Raw genomic sequence first — 18,566 nt, 5'->3', positions numbered from 1 at the left:
ATGAATATTTGGTAAATTGTGAAATATGGTTTCTGTTGAATTTTATAGGACCTTCTACGTCGTGACATCCTGTACTACAAAAGCAGGATAGATACAGACAGCATGGAAGTGGTGGATGTAGAAGATGGGAAGGACAAAGACTTTAACATCAGTGTAAAGAATGCTTTCAAACTTCAAAACAAGTTCACAAATGAGATTCATCTATTCTGTGCAAAGAAGTCCTCGGTGAAACAACGATGGCTTCAGGCATTTGAAAATGAAAGAAAACAGGTCCAACTGGACAAGGAAACAGGTAGGTATCCTAATGATAGTCAAATTCAAATGAATGTAATGCATTAAAATTGTATTTGATGGAGAAAAAAATCTTCCATCATTTTGTGATCTTGCAAAATCAAATTATGCAAAATGCAACTTTGCTATATTAATGATGTCTGGCCATTCCCTGCCTCCACTTAGGACATCAGACCCCATTCCATACCCATTATCTTGCTTCATAACTAACATTGGTACACACACTATTCCTCATTTACTCATGCCTTTCCCACAATCAATTGCTGTTGTTTGAAGCCACAATGTAAGTGGTGCTCACCGATACCATAAGCTTTCCTGTCTACATAATTGCCTGACACAGTTTGAGAATTCTGGCACAATTTCCATGACCAACTTTTACAATCAACCTACAAGATTCTATTTCACAATTCCTTATGATTTCATCACAGCTATGAGACATACTAACTAACTCACAATTTCTACACAACCTTTAATACCTTGTTTCCATAAAGCCATTCTGGTACGCTGCTCATCTGTGTTTTCCTAAATTCAACAATCAGAATTTCAAAAATAATATGGTGAACATTAACAGGGTCTTATTGCCATAACCAAAACAGACTATTCTTACAAAGTTAGATAGGAAGATAATGATATTCCATGGCTTCATCACTACACAAACTGCTTCTTAAAGCACCGTGAATTGCCCCTTGCGCCCTCACCAAAATCATGTGAGAGGTTCATGGACATTGTGTATATCCATTCATTTCCCTCATTGTTTCCTCCTTTCCTTTTAGCCACCCGACTAAACTTCCCAATACACCCTGATCTCTCTCCTAAAATCAGATCTTTCTCCAGAACCTATCCAAACCAAACGATATTTTTCATGGTTTTCTCTGCTCACTGTGTTGATCCTTAATTTCCTTCAAACAATCCACCTCATCTCCACTGTTCTTGCAAGTTACCAGCCAACTGCAAGCTGTCTTTTCCACATCGGCTTTGATCTGGGAAAGGGCAGAACGGTCATGAATTGTATCTTTCCTTGAATTCCAAATTTAAATACCTCTGGTCTGTTTCTGGCACCGATACACAATGAAAAGACCCTTGTTAGAGCCATAAATAGTAATTGTGACAAGTGCGGCGAGCTAACCCTCATTGGACTTATCCCAACTACAGATTCTGATTGTCACCTCTGTCTCCATATCTTTTTCCTCATTTTCCACTGAGATAAAATCATGTTTCCTTGGTTTCATTTTTGTTTATTAAATTGTACCTTAGAGGATCTTCCAATGGTTTCTCTTTGGAGCTGCCTTAGGTCCAAGTCCGAAGTTTGTAATGTGTAATTGAAGCAGCTTTGTCAAGTGAATGCAGTGAATGTCAGAGACAGTATGCATTGCTCCCGTAGTATTTCCACTAGTAAAGTGCATGAAATATTTGGGATAGTGGATAAAATGTCAATCATGCAGACTGTGTTGTAGAGGAAGATGCTGAGCTTTCCTGAGTGTTAGTAACACTTATATAGAAAAACAGGGAGTACTTTAGCACAATTGCTGATGCTGCAAAGGCTTTGAAAAATCTGAGACAAGTCACCTGTAAGAGAAGCCTCCAGCTTGCTCTTGTAGTCATATCAATGCTGTTTCATCACAAATGCACACTTCATTATCAGCACTGTGCAATATTCCTAGTTTATCAAATTACAATGATAACAGCAAGGCTTTCTGCTCTGTTGATGGTGAGGCGATTATGGTGAGGAAATCGATATTGGAATGTATACTTCAGTTTTGTTTTCTCACCAAAATCTTGTTCCATTGGTGAGATCTTAAAAAATTTTGCTTATATATAACATTGTGCCCTTTCTTTCTCAAGGATTTGCTATCACTGAAGTTCAAAAGAAGCAGGCGATGCTGAATGCAAAGAAATCACATCCATCTGGAAAGCCAAAAGGTGATTTTTCTCCTCTGTTTAAAAATCCTTGAACATGAAGCTGGGCATATTAATTTGATTTGTATGATTTAAGAATTCATATGAAGTATAATTTATGATAGTATTTATCCATTGTCATAACAAATTTTTTATACGTATAAATAGACAAATTAGTTATTTTTTTAAAAATGGTTTAAAAACATTAGTTGTCCAGAGTGAATTAAATGATTTATAAGTTCCAGAGATTCACTTATGTTGACAATTCCAGTTGAGCGATCAGGGCACTTATAAACACAAATAACTGAAAGTAGCAGGGCTAGCTGAGTAAGTGGTTAATAGGGTATACACAATGGTGGGCTTTATCAAAGGAGCCATAACATATAAAGGCAGGGAACTTGTAATAAACATTTGTAAAACACTGATCTGACCTCAACTCGAATACTACGTTCACCTCAAGGCACCACACTTTAGGGAGGATATGAGGGCACAAGAGAAGATCCATGAATGATTTTCAAGAATGGTTCCTGGGATGAGGGCCCACAGTTACTAGGAGGGATAAGCTGGGTAGTTTGTTTCGAAAATAGAAGGCTGAAGGAGATCTGATAGAAGTATATAAACTAAGAAGGGTTGTGGACAGAGTTGGTAGTGTGAGGATGTTCCCATTGGTGAATGTGTAAAGGGCAAAAGAACACATGCATGAACAATGAAGAAGACAGTTAAGAGAGGCATCAGGAGAAACATTTTTTTACTCAGTGTGAGGTTGGAATCTTGACTCGAGTCTCTACTGATGTGGTGGAGATGGATTTCACTGTGCTCTTCAAGAGGCAATTGAATAAATATATGAGTAATGTTCCGTTATATAGACTCATGTATGTCTATGGGAAATCCAGCCCAGCACCTGCCTCAACACTCCCCTCAGGGTCAGTCGCAGCCCGAATCAATCCCAAACATCAATCATCAGCCAGCACACCCAATTTTAACAAATACACTTTATAGATATTACTAATTCTATGACATTAATATGAATTTGAGACAGAGAGGAAAGTAATGAAAAAAAAAAGCGCCAACACTTATCAAAGTTCAAGCTCTTTGCGCGCAACCGTTGGAGCTCAATCGAATCCGGACGACCACCCGGATCCTGTCAACTCCCGACTCGGGACCACCCCGGAGTGATCGACCGGAGCCTCTTCGCACGTCCGCGGTCCTCCTCATCTCTCCTCCGACTCCCCGTCTCTCCACCGTCCTCCCCGTCTCTCCTCCAACTCCACGTCTCTCCTCCGACTGCCCGACTCTCCTCCAACTCCCCGTCTCTCCTCCGACTCCCCGTCTCTCCACCGTCCTCCCCGTCTCTCCTCTGACTCCCCAACTCTCCTCCGACTCCCCGACTCTCCTCCGACTCCCCGTCTCTCCACCGTCCTCCAGTCTCTCCTCCGACTCCCCGTCTCTCCACCATCCTCCCCGTCTCTCCTCCAACACCCCGTCTCTCCACCATCCTCCCCGTCTCTCCACCATCCTCCCCGTCTTTCCTCCGACTCCCCGTCTCTCCTCCGTCCTCCCCGTCTCTCCACCATCCACCTCGTCTCTCCTCTGACTCCCTGTTTCTCCTCCGACTCCCCGTCTCTCCACCATCCTCCTCGTCTCTCCTCCGACTCCCCATCTCTCCACCGACTGCCCGTCTCTCCTCCGACTCCCCATCTCTCCTCCGACTCCCCGACTCTCCTCCGTCCTTCCCATCTCTCCACCGTCCACCTCGTCTCTCCTCTGACTCCCTGTCCCTCCTCCGACTCCCCGTCTCTCCACCATCCTCCTCTTCTCTCCTCCGACTCCCCGTCTCTCCTCCATCCTCCTCGTCTCTCCTCCGTCCTCCTCGTCTCTCCTCTGACTCCCCGTCTCTCCACCGTCCTCCCCATCTCTCCTCCGACTCCCCGTCTCTCCACCGTCCTCCCCGTCTCTCCTCCGACTCCCCGTCTCTCCACCGTCCTCCCTGTCTCTCCTCCAACTCCCCGACTCTCCTCCGACTCCCCGACTCTCCTCCGACTCCCCGTCTCTCCACCGTCCTCCAGTCTCTCCTCCAACACCCCGTCTCTCCACCATTCTCCCCATCTCTCCACCATCCTCCCTGTCTTTCCGCCGACTCCCCGTCTCTCCTCCGTCCTCCCCGTCTCTCCACCATCCACCTCGTCTCTCCTCCGACTCCCCGTCTCTCCTTCGACTCCCCGTCTCTCCACCATCCTCCTTGTCTCTCCTCCGACTCCCCGTCTCTCCTTCAACTCCCCGTCTCTCCTCCGTCTCTCCGTCTTTCCTCCGTCCTCCTCGTCTCTCCTCCGACTCCCCGTCTCTCCACCATCCTCCCCGTCTCTCCTCCAACACCCCGTCTCTCCACCATCCTCCCCCTCTCTCCACCATCCTCCCCGTCTTTCCTCCGACTCCTCGTCTCTCCTCCCTCCTCCGTCCTCCCCGTCTCTCCACCATCCACCTCGTCTCTCCTCTGACTCCCTGTTTCTCCTCCGACTCCCCGTCTCTCCACCATCCTCCTCGTCTCTCCTCCGACTCCCCGTCTCTCCTCCGTCCTCCCCGTCTCTCCTCCGACTCCCCGTCTCTTCTCCGACTCCCCCCCTCAAAAACCCCCACGTCCGCGGTCCTCCCCGTCTCTCCTCCAACTCCCCGTCTCTCCTCCGACTCCCCATCTCTCCACCGTCCTCCCCGTCTCTCCTCCAACTCCTCATCTCTCCTCCGTCTCCCCGTCTCTCCTCCGACTCCCCATCTCTCCACCATCCTCCTCGTCTCTCCTCCGACACCCCGTCTCTCCACCGTCCTCCCCATCTCTCCTCCGACTCCCCGACTCTCCTCCGTCCTTCCCGTCTCTCCACCGTCCACCTCGTCTCTCCTCTGACTCCCTGTCTCTCCTCCGACTCCCCGTCTCTCCACCATCCTCCTCTTCTCTCCTCCGACTCCCCGTCTCTCCTCCATCCTCCTCATCTCTCCTCCGTCCTCCTCGTCTCTCCTCTGACTCCCCGTCTCTTCACCGTCCTCCCCATCTCTCCTCCGACTCCCCGTCTCTCCACCGTCCTCCCCGTCTCTCCTCCGACTCCCCGTCTCTCCACCGTCCTTCCTGTCTCTCCTCCAACTCCCCGACTCTCCTCCGACTCCCCGACTCTCCTCCGACTCCCCGTCTCTCCACCGTCCTCCAGTCTCTCCTCCAACACCCCGTCTCTCCACCATTCTCCCCATCTCTCCACCATCCTCCCTGTCTTTCCGCCGACTCCCCGTCTCTCCTCCGTCCTCCCCGTCTCTCCACCATCCACCTCGTCTCTCCTCCGACTCCCCGTCTCTCCTCCATCCTCCTCGTCTCTCCTCCATCCTCCTCATCTCTCCTCCGACTCCCCGTCTCTCCACCGTCCTCCCCATCTCTCCTCCGACTCCCCGTCTCTCCTCCGTCCTCCTCGTCTCTCCTCCGACTCCCCGTCTCTCCACCGTCCTCCCTGTCTCTCCTCCAACTCCCCGACTCTCCTCCGACTCCCCGACTCTCCTCCGACTCCCCGTCTCTCCACCGTCCTCCAGTCTCTCCTCCAACACCCCGTCTCTCCACCATTCTCCCCATCTCTCCACCATCCTCCCTGTCTTTCCGCCGACTCCCCGTCTCTCCTCCGTCCTCCCCGTCTCTCCTCCAACTCCCAAAACCCCCGTCCACCATCCTCCTCGTCTCTCCTCCGAGTCCCCATCTCTCCACCGTCCTCCCCGTCTCTCCTCCAACTCCTCATCTCTCCTCCGTCTCCCCGTCTCTCCTCCGACTCCCCATCTCTCCACCATCCTCCTCGTCTCTCCTCCGACACCCCGTCTCTCCACCGTCCTCCCCATCTCTCCTCCGACTCCCCGACTCTCCTCCGTCCTTCCCGTCTCTCCACCGTCCACCTCGTCTCTCCTCTGACTCCCTGTCTCTCCTCCGACTCCCCGTCTCTCCACCATCCTCCTCTTCTCTCCTCCGACTCCCCGTCTCTCCTCCATCCTCCTCGTCTCTCCTCCGTCCTCCTCGTCTCTCCTCTGACTCCCCGTCTCTCCACCGTCCTCCCCATCTCTCCTCCGACTCCCCGTCTCTCCACTGTCCTCCCCGTCTCTCCTCCGACTCCCCGTCTCTCCACCGTCCTCCCTGTCTCTCCTCCAACTCCCCGACTCTCCTCCGACTCCCCGTCTCTCCACCGTCCTCCAGTCTCTCCTCCAACACCCCGTCTCTCCACCATTCTCCCCATCTCTCCACCATCCTCCCTGTCTTTCTGCCGACTCCCCGTCTCTCCTCCGTCCTCCCCGTCTCTCCACCATCCACCTCGTCTCTCCTCCGACTCCCCGTCTCTCCTTCGACTCCCCGTCTCTCCACCATCCTCCTTGTCTCTCCTCCGACTCCCCGTCTCTCCTTCGACTCCCCGTCTCTCCTCCATCCTCCTCGTCTCTCCTCCATCCTCCTCATCTCTCCTCCGACTCCCCGTCTCTCCACTGTCCTCCCCATCTCTCCTCCGACTCCCCGTCTCTCCACCGTCCTCCTTGTCTCTCCTCTGACTCCCCGTCTCTCCACCGTCCTCCTTGTCTCTCCTCCATCCTCCCTGTCTCTCCTCCGACTCCTCGTCTCTCCTCCAACTCCCAAAACCCCCGTCCACCATCCTCCTCGTCTCTCCTCCGAGTCCCCACCAAAACTCAGTCCACAGTCATATCATACAGTGTGGTATCCGAAAACAAAACGATACATAACCATCCATTGGCTAATAGAACGCTGCTATCTACTTTAAAGTAAAACAAACTGCTAGCGCAAACTCTCTTCAGCGTTTAACACAACAAAGCCGCATTCCCCAGATTAACATAACAAAGTCGCCATTTTAACTCTAACAAAAAGAAAGACCCCATACATATGATAAAGCAAAAATTGCAAGGCTACAGAGAAAGGGCTGTGTGTGTATGTGTGTGTTGAGCTCAAGTGCATGCAAAAGAAGTGGTGGTGGGAATGTGTACAGAACTAGTGAGTGGGTCTGTTGAATAGCCAGAACAGCATGATGGGCTGAATAACCTCCTTCTGTGCTATTATCATTCTATGATTGTGTATTTTCTGCATTGTAACAATGACTACACCTCGTGCATTTTGTTGACTGTGAAGATTTTTGACTTGTTAAAATTAGTGCTTTCTAATTTATCTATGCCTAACAGATGCAAACTTTAAAAATAAACCCTTCATTTTAGTGCCTAGAGCTTCCCAAACAATAAAATGCTTACTTCAACAGAATGTGGTTCAAAATGCACCTTAGTTGCTGTTCCATTTACTATCATTGTGAATATGATTGGTTTCAAAGATTCAAAGTTTTGAATTATTGAATCCTTGAATCTAGCTGGTGAGTATTGCATGTGCCAGAATTTCGGTGTGAACTCTGCCATTATTCCAGCTATGGATCAAGAACTACATCAGTTTGTGATATCAAAACTATTAACCTCCATTTCATAACAGCCCATCCAAAATTGAAGCATCTCAGACATTACAGTCTCTGCATTTTCAAGTTCTCACTGAAGCAGGAGTGTTGTGACATAGTTTTCCATTTCACTTTACTGAGTTATCAATGGCATAGTCCACTTCGTTTTGATTTTCATGATTTTTACCCTATTAGTTCATAAAAAGGGCTATGAATTTATGTACCTAAAGTATGTAATTTTTTCAAAGTGAATAGTACCTGTTGGTTGATTAATCCCCTGCAACCAGTGATAAATATCAAACATAGAGAAACAAAAACAATTCTTTACTTTGTCTCTCTAATGTGTGTAAACAGACAATTCTAGTGTTAACTCTGCATTGAAGCCTCGCAAGTCATGACTCAGCTGAGTTGCATTGCCATCAGAGTAAATGTCATTAATTTGATCACATGTAGCTTGTTACATATTTCTAATGGGCAGGGTCAATATCCCAGTAAACCCACTAATTCATAGATTGGATATAGTACAGTCCACACTCATGTCAGGTAAGTGTTTCAACAAATAAGGAACATGTGCCTGTGCTGCAGACGGCGTATAATTTGTTTATAAAGTGACTCCATTTTCCTTTGGTGTGTGTGATTTGCAATGTCAGCATTTACACAATGTGTGCTTTGATGTGTTTCAAATGCTATAGATTCTTCCTTATCATTCTTTCATCCTTTCTGAATTCATGAACTTTTCTAAACAAGAGTTTATTACTAGTCATGAGTGTAATTTTATGTGTTCTGTCTCTTTTTCTCCTTTTCACCTACTCACTCTTTTCTATCTCCACCCCTCTTTCTTGAACAAGAACTCCAGCAGCTGCTGAATGTGACCTCATCTCTCTCTCAGTCCACCACATGTCTGCATGAGCTTCCTCCCCAGAATGCAAAACACCCACCAGCTACTAAACTCCTCGAGACACCACGGATGTCGCAGGCTCGTCTTCTGCTGCAGAAAGGGGGGGATGTGACCCCCAGCATTTTACGTAGGGCAATATCCTGGATGTCCACTCACAGCCGAGACCTGTTCCAATAAATCCAGACAAGGTGATCAGCCTGTTGCCCTTTGACTTTAACCAGCATAACTAACACGTGGTTGCGGTTAACTGAGAGGTACCAATGCTGTGAACATTGGCCTTCAGGTCAACAGGAATTTTAATTTTGTCATATAACTTTGCTTAAACCAAATAAGGTTCTGGATGAAATTGCGTTGTTCTTTCACCGGCACAGACCAATATCTAATTATACCTGAATCGTCTACACAGAGGTTTCAGAATCCCTACCAGTCAATACATTATACAACTTCATCAACAAATCACACTGCAGAGAACTAGACCTTTCAGGCCATTATGCCTAGAACAGTTCTCAGCACCTAAGTACTTAGACGAGCAGTTGACACCTCAAGGCACTGAAAGCTATATACCAGGTGCTGGCAAATGGGATTACCATTGATATACTGTATATTAAATGATCGGACACGTGGACCAAAAACACTGTTTCTCTTTTATATGGCTTGATTCTTCCACAAACTATCCAAATAATACTTGTCCTGTGTTTATTCTCAGTAGATCTGCATATTTACTTCCAAGTTTATGCTGCTGCCTCACAGCTTCAGGAACCAATGTTCAAGTCTGACCTTGAGTGCTAACTGTGCACAGTTTTTGGTGTCAATTCTTTAATCTCTGAGGTTCTTTCTGTGTGCTCTGGTTTCCTTGTGTTGGTAGCTCAACTGGCAGCTGAAAATTCATTCCTACTGTTGGAGGTTAATGGTGAGAAGAGTCAAAGGGGAGGCAATATGCATATGTGAGATATAGTAAATTTCAAAGTAACAGGGATATAATGAGAGGGAGAATGGGGTTAATAAGTGATGCACTGGAGGGAAGCATCGGTGTGATGAGCTGAATATTGCTCTTCCATGTAGTTACAAGTATAAGATATGTATCTGTCTAATTCCTTTCTGGAAGTAAACAGTAAATAAGCTTCCATCTGCATTCCATATTGCATTGTACAAAACAGTATTGAAACTATAACTCAGTGCAAACTTGAACAAATATGAGATGCAAAAATCATCCCTTTACTAGAGTTCCATTTTCAACCAGACATCATTTTCCTTCATCATGAAATATGAAATCAATCAAGAAACTTCCAATCAAGAACAGCCTTTGAAGCTGATAACATGAATGTTGACCCCTGGATTAACTGAGGTGTGGCCTTTCAAGGGCAAAGTTGGTGAATAGCCATGACATTTAGACACCTAACCTTCAGAATTCTCACGTGAGAAACTGACTACTTGGTGGTTGTCAGTATATTAGTTCCTTGTTACAGAGTACAGGCTGAATTCCTCTAAGTAGGAGGAAAATATGGCAAAGTTTATAACCAACAGTGCATTCAGTACTGCCTGTTTCACAACCCCTGAACTGCTAAGTTCTTCTAGTGTGTCACTATTCTCAGTCAAATTCTACATATTGCTGAATAAAAGTAGTTGGTACCAACAGGGGGATGGGAACCAGTGCAGAGAGACAGAGGGGTGTAAAGTGAGGGTAGAAGCAAAAAGTACTAAGGAGAAAAGTAAAAATGGCAGGCTGACAAATCCAGGGCAAGCATTAAAAAGGGCCACTTTTCAACATAATTGTATAAGGGCTAAGAGAGTTGTAAAAGAGCGCCTGAAGGCTTTGTGTGTCAATGCAAGGAGCATTCGTAATAAGATGGATGAATTGAAAGTGCAGATTGTTATTAATGATTATGATATAGTTGGGATCACAGAGACATGGCTCCAGGGTGACCAAGGATGGGAGCTCAACGTTCAGGGATATTCAATATTCAGGAGGGATAGACATGAAGGAAGGGGAGGTGGGGTGGCGTTGCTGGTTAAAGAAGAGATTAACGCAATAGAAAGGAAGGACATAAGCCGGGAAGATGTGGAATCGATATGGGTAGAGCTGCATAACACTAAGGGGCAGAAGATGCTGGTGGGCGTTGTGCACAGGCCACCTAACAGTAGTAGTGAGGTCGGAGATGGTACTAAACAGGAAATTAGAAATGTGTGCAATAAAGGAACAGCAGTTATAATGGGTGACTTCAATCTACATGTAAATTGGGTGAACCAAATTGGTAAAGGTGCTGAGGAAGAGGATTTCTTGGAATGTATGTGGGATGGTTTTTTGAACCAACATGTCGAGGAACCAACTAGAGAGCAGGCTATTCTGGACTGGGTTTTGAGCAATGAGGAAGGGTTAATTAGCAATCTTGTCGTGAGAGGCCCCTTGGGTAAGAGTGACCATAACATGGTGGAATTCTTCATTAAGATGGAGAGTGACATAGTTAATTCAGAAACAAAGGTTCTGAACTTAAAGAGGGGTGACTTTGAAGGTATGAGACGTGAATTAGCTAAGATAGACTGGCAAATGACACTTAAAGGATTGACGGTGGATATGCAATGGCAAGCATTTAAAGGTTGCATGGATGAACTACAACAATTGTTCATCCCAGTTTGGCAAAAGAATAAATCAAGGAAGGTAGTGCACCCGTGGCTGCCAAGAGAAATTAGGGATAGTATCAATTCCAAAGAAGAAGCATACAAATTAGCCAGAGGAAGTGGCTCACCTGAGGACTGGGAGAAATTCAGAGTTCAGCAGAGGAGGACAAAGGGCTTAATTAGGAAGGGGAAAAAAGATTATGAGAGAAAACTGGCAGGGAACATAAAAACTGACTGTAAAAGCTTTTATAGATATGTAAAAAGGAAAAGACTGGTAAAGACAAATGTAGGTCCCCTACAGACAGAAACAGGTGAATTGATTATGGGGAGCAAGGACATGGCAGACCAATTGAATAATTACTTTGGTTCTGTCTTCACTAAGGAAGACATAAATAATCTTCCAGAAATAATAGGGGACAGAGGGCCCAGTGAGATGGAGGAACTGAGCGAAATACATGTTAGTAGGGAAGTGGTGTTAGGTAAATTGAAGGGATTGAAGGCAGATAAATTCCCAGGGCCAGAAGTTCTGCATCCTAGAGTGCTTAAGGAAGTAGCCCAAGAAATAGTGGATGCATTAGTGATAATTTTTCAAAACTCGTTAGATTCTGGACTAGTTCCTGAGGATTGGAGGGTGGCTAATGTAACCCCACTTTTTAAAAAAGGAGGGAGAGAGAAACCGGGGAATTATAGACCGGTTAGCCTAACGTCGGTGGTGGGGAAACTGCTGGAGTCAGTTATCAAGGATGTGATAACAGCACATTTGGAAAGCAGTGAAATCATCGGACAAAGTCAGCATGGATTTGTGAAAGGAAAATCATGTCTGACGAATCTCATAGAATTTTTTGAGGATCTAACTAGTAGAGTGGATAGGGGAGAACCAGTGGATGTGGTATATTTGGATTTTCAGAAGGCTTTTGACAAGGTCCCACACAGGAGATTAGTGTGCAAACTTAAAGCACACGGTATTGGGGGTAAGGTATTGATGTGGATGGAGAATTGGTTATCAGACAGGAAGCAAAGAGTGGGAATAAACGGGACCTTTTCAGAATGGCAGGCGGTGACTAGTGGGGTACCGCAAGGCTCAGTGCTGGGACCCCAGTTGTTTACAATATATATTAATGACTTGGATGAGGGAATTAAATGCAGCATCTCCAAGTTTGCGGATGACACGAAGCTGGGTGGCAGTGTTAGCTGTGAGGAGGATGCTAAGAGGATGCAGGGTGAATTGGATAGGTTGGGTGAGTGGGCAAATTCATGGCAGATGCAATTTAATGCGGATAAATGTGAAGTTATCCACTTTGGTGGCAAAAATAGGAAAACAGATTATTATCTGAATGGTGGCCGATTAGGAAAAGGGGAGGTGCAACGAGACCTGGGTGTCATTATACACCAGTCATTGAAAGTGGGCATGCGGGTACAGCAGGCGGTGAAAAAGGCGAATGGTATGCTGGCATTTATAGCGAGAGGATTCGAGTACAGGAGCAGGGAGGTACTACTGCAGTTGTACAAGGCCTTGGTGAGACCACACCTGGAGTATTGTGTGCAGTTTTGGTCCCCTAATCTGAGGAAAGACATCCTTGCCATAGAGGGAGTACAAAGAAGGTTCACCAGATTGATTCCTGGGATGGCAGGACTTTCATATGAAGAAAGACTGGATGAACTGGGCTTGTACTCGTTGGAATTTAGAAGATTGAGGGAGGATCTGATTGAAATGTATAAAATCCTAAAGGGATTGGACAGGCTAGATGCAGGAAGATTGTTTCCGATGTTGGGGAAGTCCAGAACGAGGGGCCACAGTTTGAGGATAAAGGCCTTTTAGGACCGAGATGAGGAAAAACTTCTTCACACAGAGAGTGGTGAATCTGTGGAATTCTCTGCCACAGGAAACAGTTGAGGCCAGTTCATTGGCTAAATTTAAGAGGGAGTTAGATATGGCCCTTGTGGCTACGGGGGTCAGGGGGTATGGAGGGAAGGCTGGGGCGGTGTTCTGAGTTGGATGATCAGCCATGATCATAATAAATGGCGGTGCAGGCTCGAAGGGCCGAATGGCCTACTCCCGCACCTATTTTCTATGTTTCTATGTTTCTATGTTTCCAGCATTCATTATTCACCATGCAGCCAACCCTGTCAATTCTCACAAATTATTCATGATCAAGCTCTTGTCCACACACACCCAACCACATTCTGTGACTCTGTATCAGTAACCAAAGGAAACAGTGTCTTCAGTATGATCAACATGGAGTACATGATGCTTATTCTGGGTTCTCTGTGCACTTTGGTGAAGAAATAGAGCAGCAGCGTACTCTTTTAGGTGATGAAAGATTGAAAGACATTGGTCCCTTCTACATGAAATGAGGAAAAGTAAGCTATGCTGATAGAAGTGAGAAGGGAGCCCAGAAGCACCAGAGTAGACCAGTTGGATCAACTGCTCTAATTTTGTTTTATAGATTTTGCTGAAATACTAATTCTAATTCTGTCCAACTCATACAAGTGTGATAACGCATTTACCAATGCCATTTTCCAGTTGACTTCTGAGAATGCTGTTTAGCTAATCTCAGCTGTGGATAATCAAGGGACAAATAGAATAGAGCAGGGTAGTCATGAACCTTTGTCAACCATGGACTAGAGAGAGGATGTAAATAAAGGAACAGTATACACTTGAATTGAGAAACTGAAGTATTTGCATATGTTCCACTGCATGAATTATAACCACCATCTCTCCTCTTTCCTCAGCTGTAACAAGGCCCTACTATGACTTTCTAACCCTGCGGCAGAAACATCCGATGCTGCCTTCAACCATTCCCCAACAGCAGGTGTACATGTTGGCTGAGCCCAAGCGCAAGCCATCCAACTTTTGGCAGAACATCGGGAGACTGACGCCGTTCAAGAAGTGAAGGGGCAGCTTTGTGAAGCCGATTTAAGGCCTTTCCAAGGGAGCACTTTAGCAACCAGTTGCAATCAGAATGAATGAATGCTCTGTGCGTGTTCAGATGTGTATATACATAAATGCCACTACAAGCTGTACTTCTACAATTTGGCAAACTCCTCACTGGGAGAAGATGGCATTTCCATCTTCCATTGACATTTCTGGTCAGACAACTTCATGATAATCTGACCGTCAGCAATGCCAGTTAAAGAGCTGCCTAAGTGTATGTTTACATCCGTAGCAACAGCCAAGCTCAACGTTCTCCGAATTCTACAACATAAGGTTTTTCCTTTCTATTTTAAATGGGAAAAATCCTACATTTTTCAAGAGGGAAGCTGCACCAGTACAAAGGATTTAGATTTCTATTGAACAATTTGCTGTACTTGTAAAGGTGCGCCAACATTACGCAACAACAGAACTGTACTGTGAACAAGCAACTTTTCACAGATCTCTAGTGCTGCATCTTACCCTTACTCTGTGCTTTCACTGGAACGAAACACTGTGTGTGCCTACATGCAAGTGGTGCAAGTTATTATTTAAAACACTTGGTGGATTTGAACCAAGTTATTTTGAATACTTTTTGCCAATTACTTTTAAGTGTGGGCAATGCCAATCTAATTGCGCAAGAATGGATAATTTCGGGCTCCTGGACTGAAACAGTGCTGCTGGTTGCCGGGCTCCTGTCAGAGTTTGTGTCAATAATGAGAAAGAGAAGCAGCAAACTACAATGAAACAGTAGGTCTACAATCAACGTTTTCATTTCTGCTGCCTGGAATTTAGCCCAAAGTACGCAGCTGGGAAAAAGAGTTTTGCCCTCGCATTCATGCGATCTTAAATGAAATTAGGTTGTGTCACGAGGTCAATGCTACACTCACAGTTGGCACTGAAATAATCATGAAAGTTACATCCTCAATTTGTTACAGTATTAACTTGAAAGAAAAAAAATGTTTAATTCAGTCAGTGTATAGGAGGAAAGAGTGACCTGCCAAGTTATCATGTCCTAATGTCTATAAATGAGTTGTGTAAATATTAACAAAATGATTTATTTATGTACACTGAATTCATTGTACCTGTACTTACTGTTTGGCTTCTCCACAGTCTTTCCAGCACAAATGCCTTATTAAGGAATGCACTTACCCGATTGCTTGTCTCCTCCTGCCCTGACCCCTTCCCCAGTGTAGAAGTGATATTACTTCAAAATTTCTTTGTCAGGGGAAATTTAGAAAGGTCATTTTCTGAAAGCTAATAATTATAGTTGTGTTTTAATGCAGATTGGGTTAGATGCTGCTGATCCCATTTTACAACCCAGCCTACTCCCTCAACTTCAAGACAACCTTACAAAAATAAACTAATATGTTTACAGGACACGATATCAACCCAGACTGTAAATATGAAGAACAAATATACACGATGGAACATACTTGGGCATCTTAAGCCATTGGTCACCATCCCAAACTGAGAAGACATCTGGGCTTTCAGTGAAGATTTATGTAAGACTGCATAAAATAATTGAGATTTACACAAAAATCTACACATACTTCTATTATTTTCCATTAATTCTTGCTAGCATAGCAAAGTAATTGTTAAGCCATGTTAACAAGAATATACATTTAGAAATCAGTATAGATGTGGTACCACAAGCCAAATATTGAAGCCCATTCTATTCAAAAGGAGGAGAAGTTGAATAAAGTAATTACCCACCCAACGAAATACCCCTTTCAGTAGAAAAATAATATATTGCCCACCCCCCAACGCAATTTAAAGTTGTATGGATAAATGATTCTTATTCTCTATCTGCCTAGTTACCTTAATTAGCAACGCCAGTAATAGGCTGAGAGGTTTTATAATAGAAAGAGGCTGTGGGATTCTTGAGCAAAAATTAAATCATGAATGAAGTAGTCCCTACTAGTCCTTGACCTGAAACAATAGCTTGGTTTTTGTGCTCACAGATGTTATCGGATGCATCTTCAGTATCTTCTATTTTCATTGCTGATTTCTAGCCTGCCCAAATTGTTACTTCTCCCAGATCGTGCCATTTACAGACACTATAAATTTACACAGTCCTCCTTGCCTTATAACAATGACAGTCTTACAAAAATGACAAAAACTGTTCTATATTCCTCCTTTAAAAGTTACTTAATCATCAGTCTTTCTCTAGACTAAGTAGTTTATATATTCCCAGTTATATTTTCATATACATCCCAAAGTTCTGTAATGTCTTGGGTTTATGTCCTAGTTCCAGAAACATTAGAAATGATGTACAATTATTTAGTGAGCACAAACGTAGAAGGAAATAATGGAAAGCTCTTCCATAAGTAATTCCCTGCTTCTTTAAAAATTATTAAAGTATGTAGTTGTCTTTATTTTTAAGACTTTTTATTTTATGTCCTTTTGGAAATCTTTGGTGAGAGTGAGTCTGTTTTACTTCAAAGATGCTCTAGTAAAGGATCTGCCAACTAAACTGAAGGCACTTTAACTTGATAAATAAAGATACTTTGGACTGAAGACATACTCTCCCATAAAAATTTCCCCCTTAAGTGCACTGTCAATTTAAATTGTGCCCAGGAATATCCAATGCCCTGAGGGCAATGATGTCTATTTCTGCCAAAAGTTCCAATTTTTGCAAAGTTTTAATAGTGGAAATAAAGGAAAATAATTTTCAGTAAAATAAAATTCATATAATAATTAGCAAATAGAACAAAGGAAATAGTTACCTTATTAGAACTTAGATTCATAGAATTTCAACCCTGATCACCAGTACAATACGGCAATGGCAGAGCAATATACTATTATCTGTGGAGTGAATTTTACTGGTGGAGTACAACATACGAAACCCATATTTAGTGCATTTTGCTGCCAGGAATGAAACTCAAGATGTTGATGTTTTTGGAAGCAGCACAGGATGCAGAAATAATCATTGTTCTTGAAAGGAAAGTGGATAAATATTTGAATGAGTGAAAGGAAAGGTGTCATAAAAGTGCCAAAGAAAGGAGGCAAAGTGAAGAGCTTTTTCAAGACACCAGGGCCGTCAATGTGGGCTTATGATACCTTATCTAACTGATAGTGTGGAATTAATGTAGGTCAGAAAAGGGTTTGAAACTTCGTCAATATTACTTCGGTGTCAGTAGAAATACAAACACAAAATATTGGTCCTAGGTAAAAGAAAAGGAAATTACAGCTATGAGTGCAATCGTAAATTTGGAAAAACAATATATCTTATTCCCTTGTTTACATCATTCTTCCTTGTAGTCGTTGAGTTTTGTAAATTAGCTATTCAACAACTTTACGTTTTGTTCATTCAGTTTAGTGAGTTTCACACCTTTACTTCCATCGTTCCTTCTGCAGTTAGACACTTGAAGAGCTCAGCACTCAGCTTGTTAATCTAATTTAAGGCCAAACCACCTGATGAACAACCGACAGAAGTTTTCGCCTGACCATCCAGACTTTAAATAGGACATGCAGAACAGATATCGCTGCTGAATTTTCATTTGAAGAACATAGAAAACCTACAGTACAATACAGGCTCTTCAGCCCACAAAGTTGTGCCAAACATGTAACTACCTTAGAAATTACTAGGCTATAGAACATTAATTTGGAGAAAATAAAATTGTGCATCTTGAGAACCAGGTGGCAGCCTGTAAAGCTCCAAATTCAACAAAGGCCAATCTTTTTGGAACCTTGTGAAGTCTTTCATATGTGGCCAAAGTAAACATATAAGCTCTGCTTGTGTTCTCAGTGTAATATCACCAATGAAGAACTCAAATACAGATTGGGTGACCAATCTATAGAAGATCTCCATTAAGTTCACAAAGCTTGAGTTTCCAATTATGCAAACAACAGGAATTCTGCAGATGCTGGAAATTCAAGCAACACACATAAAAGTTGCTGGTGAATGCAGCAGGCCAGGCAGCATCTCTAGGAAGAGGTGCAGTCGACATTTCAGGCCGAAGGAAGCTTCCTTCAGTTAGTCCTGACGAAGGGTCTCGGCCTGAAACGTCGACTGCACCTCTTCCTAGAGATGCTGCCTGGCCTGCTGCGTTCACCAGCAACTTTTATGTGTGTTGTTTCCAATTATGTGTCACTTTAACGCTCTGACCATTCCCACCCTGATCCTTCTGTCTGAGGCCTCCCTCAGTGATTCAGCAAAGCTCCAGGTAAGCTTAAGGAATAGCACCTTATTTTCTCTCCTAACAATTTATAAGCTTCTCAACTTAATATCAAATTCATACAATCAACCATTCCCATTTTCCATTATGGCTTTCAGCATGCATTTGATTTTTTTGTCTCTCCTCATCTGACAGATTTAATTTTTTTTTTCTCCTATATACACCTGTAGATACCACTATCAAGATTCAAACTTAGTGGCAATGAAGGAAGAGTGCTTTATTCCTGAAGCTTGGTGTGGAAGAATACCTGTGGCTGGTGGAACTCACATCCACCTTTTATCCTTCCCTTTCTTGGTGACAGGGATGAGTTTCAGAGGTGCTAT

The 18,566-nt window shown here is 44.2% G+C and overlaps 1 protein-coding gene across 3 annotated transcripts in view; it reads left to right on the top strand.

Annotated features, from left to right (window-relative positions):
• arhgef4 (Rho guanine nucleotide exchange factor (GEF) 4) overlaps positions 1-17,963 on the top strand; it is a 355,442-nt gene extending 337,479 nt beyond the window's left edge. For 2 of the 3 annotated variants that reach the window (XM_072255654.1, XM_072255655.1), the window contains 4 exons: positions 49-292; positions 2,134-2,211; positions 8,486-8,723; positions 13,885-13,960. In XM_072255654.1, coding sequence (XP_072111755.1) covers positions 49-292; positions 2,134-2,211; positions 8,486-8,712 — 549 coding nt within the window. In that variant the 3' untranslated portion in view covers positions 8,713-8,723; positions 13,885-13,960. Of the gene's footprint in view, positions 1-48; positions 293-2,133; positions 2,212-8,485; positions 8,724-13,884 lie in introns of all 3 variants that reach the window. The other variant, XM_072255652.1, reaches the window with a different exon arrangement.
• Positions 17,964-18,566: the final 603 nt, after the last annotated feature.

The sequence above is a fragment of the Mobula birostris genome, chromosome 4 (assembly GCF_030028105.1).
Source record: "Mobula birostris isolate sMobBir1 chromosome 4, sMobBir1.hap1, whole genome shotgun sequence".
NCBI lineage: Eukaryota > Metazoa > Chordata > Chondrichthyes > Myliobatiformes > Myliobatidae > Mobula > Mobula birostris.
This window is presented reverse-complemented; position numbering and strand designations above follow the sequence as displayed.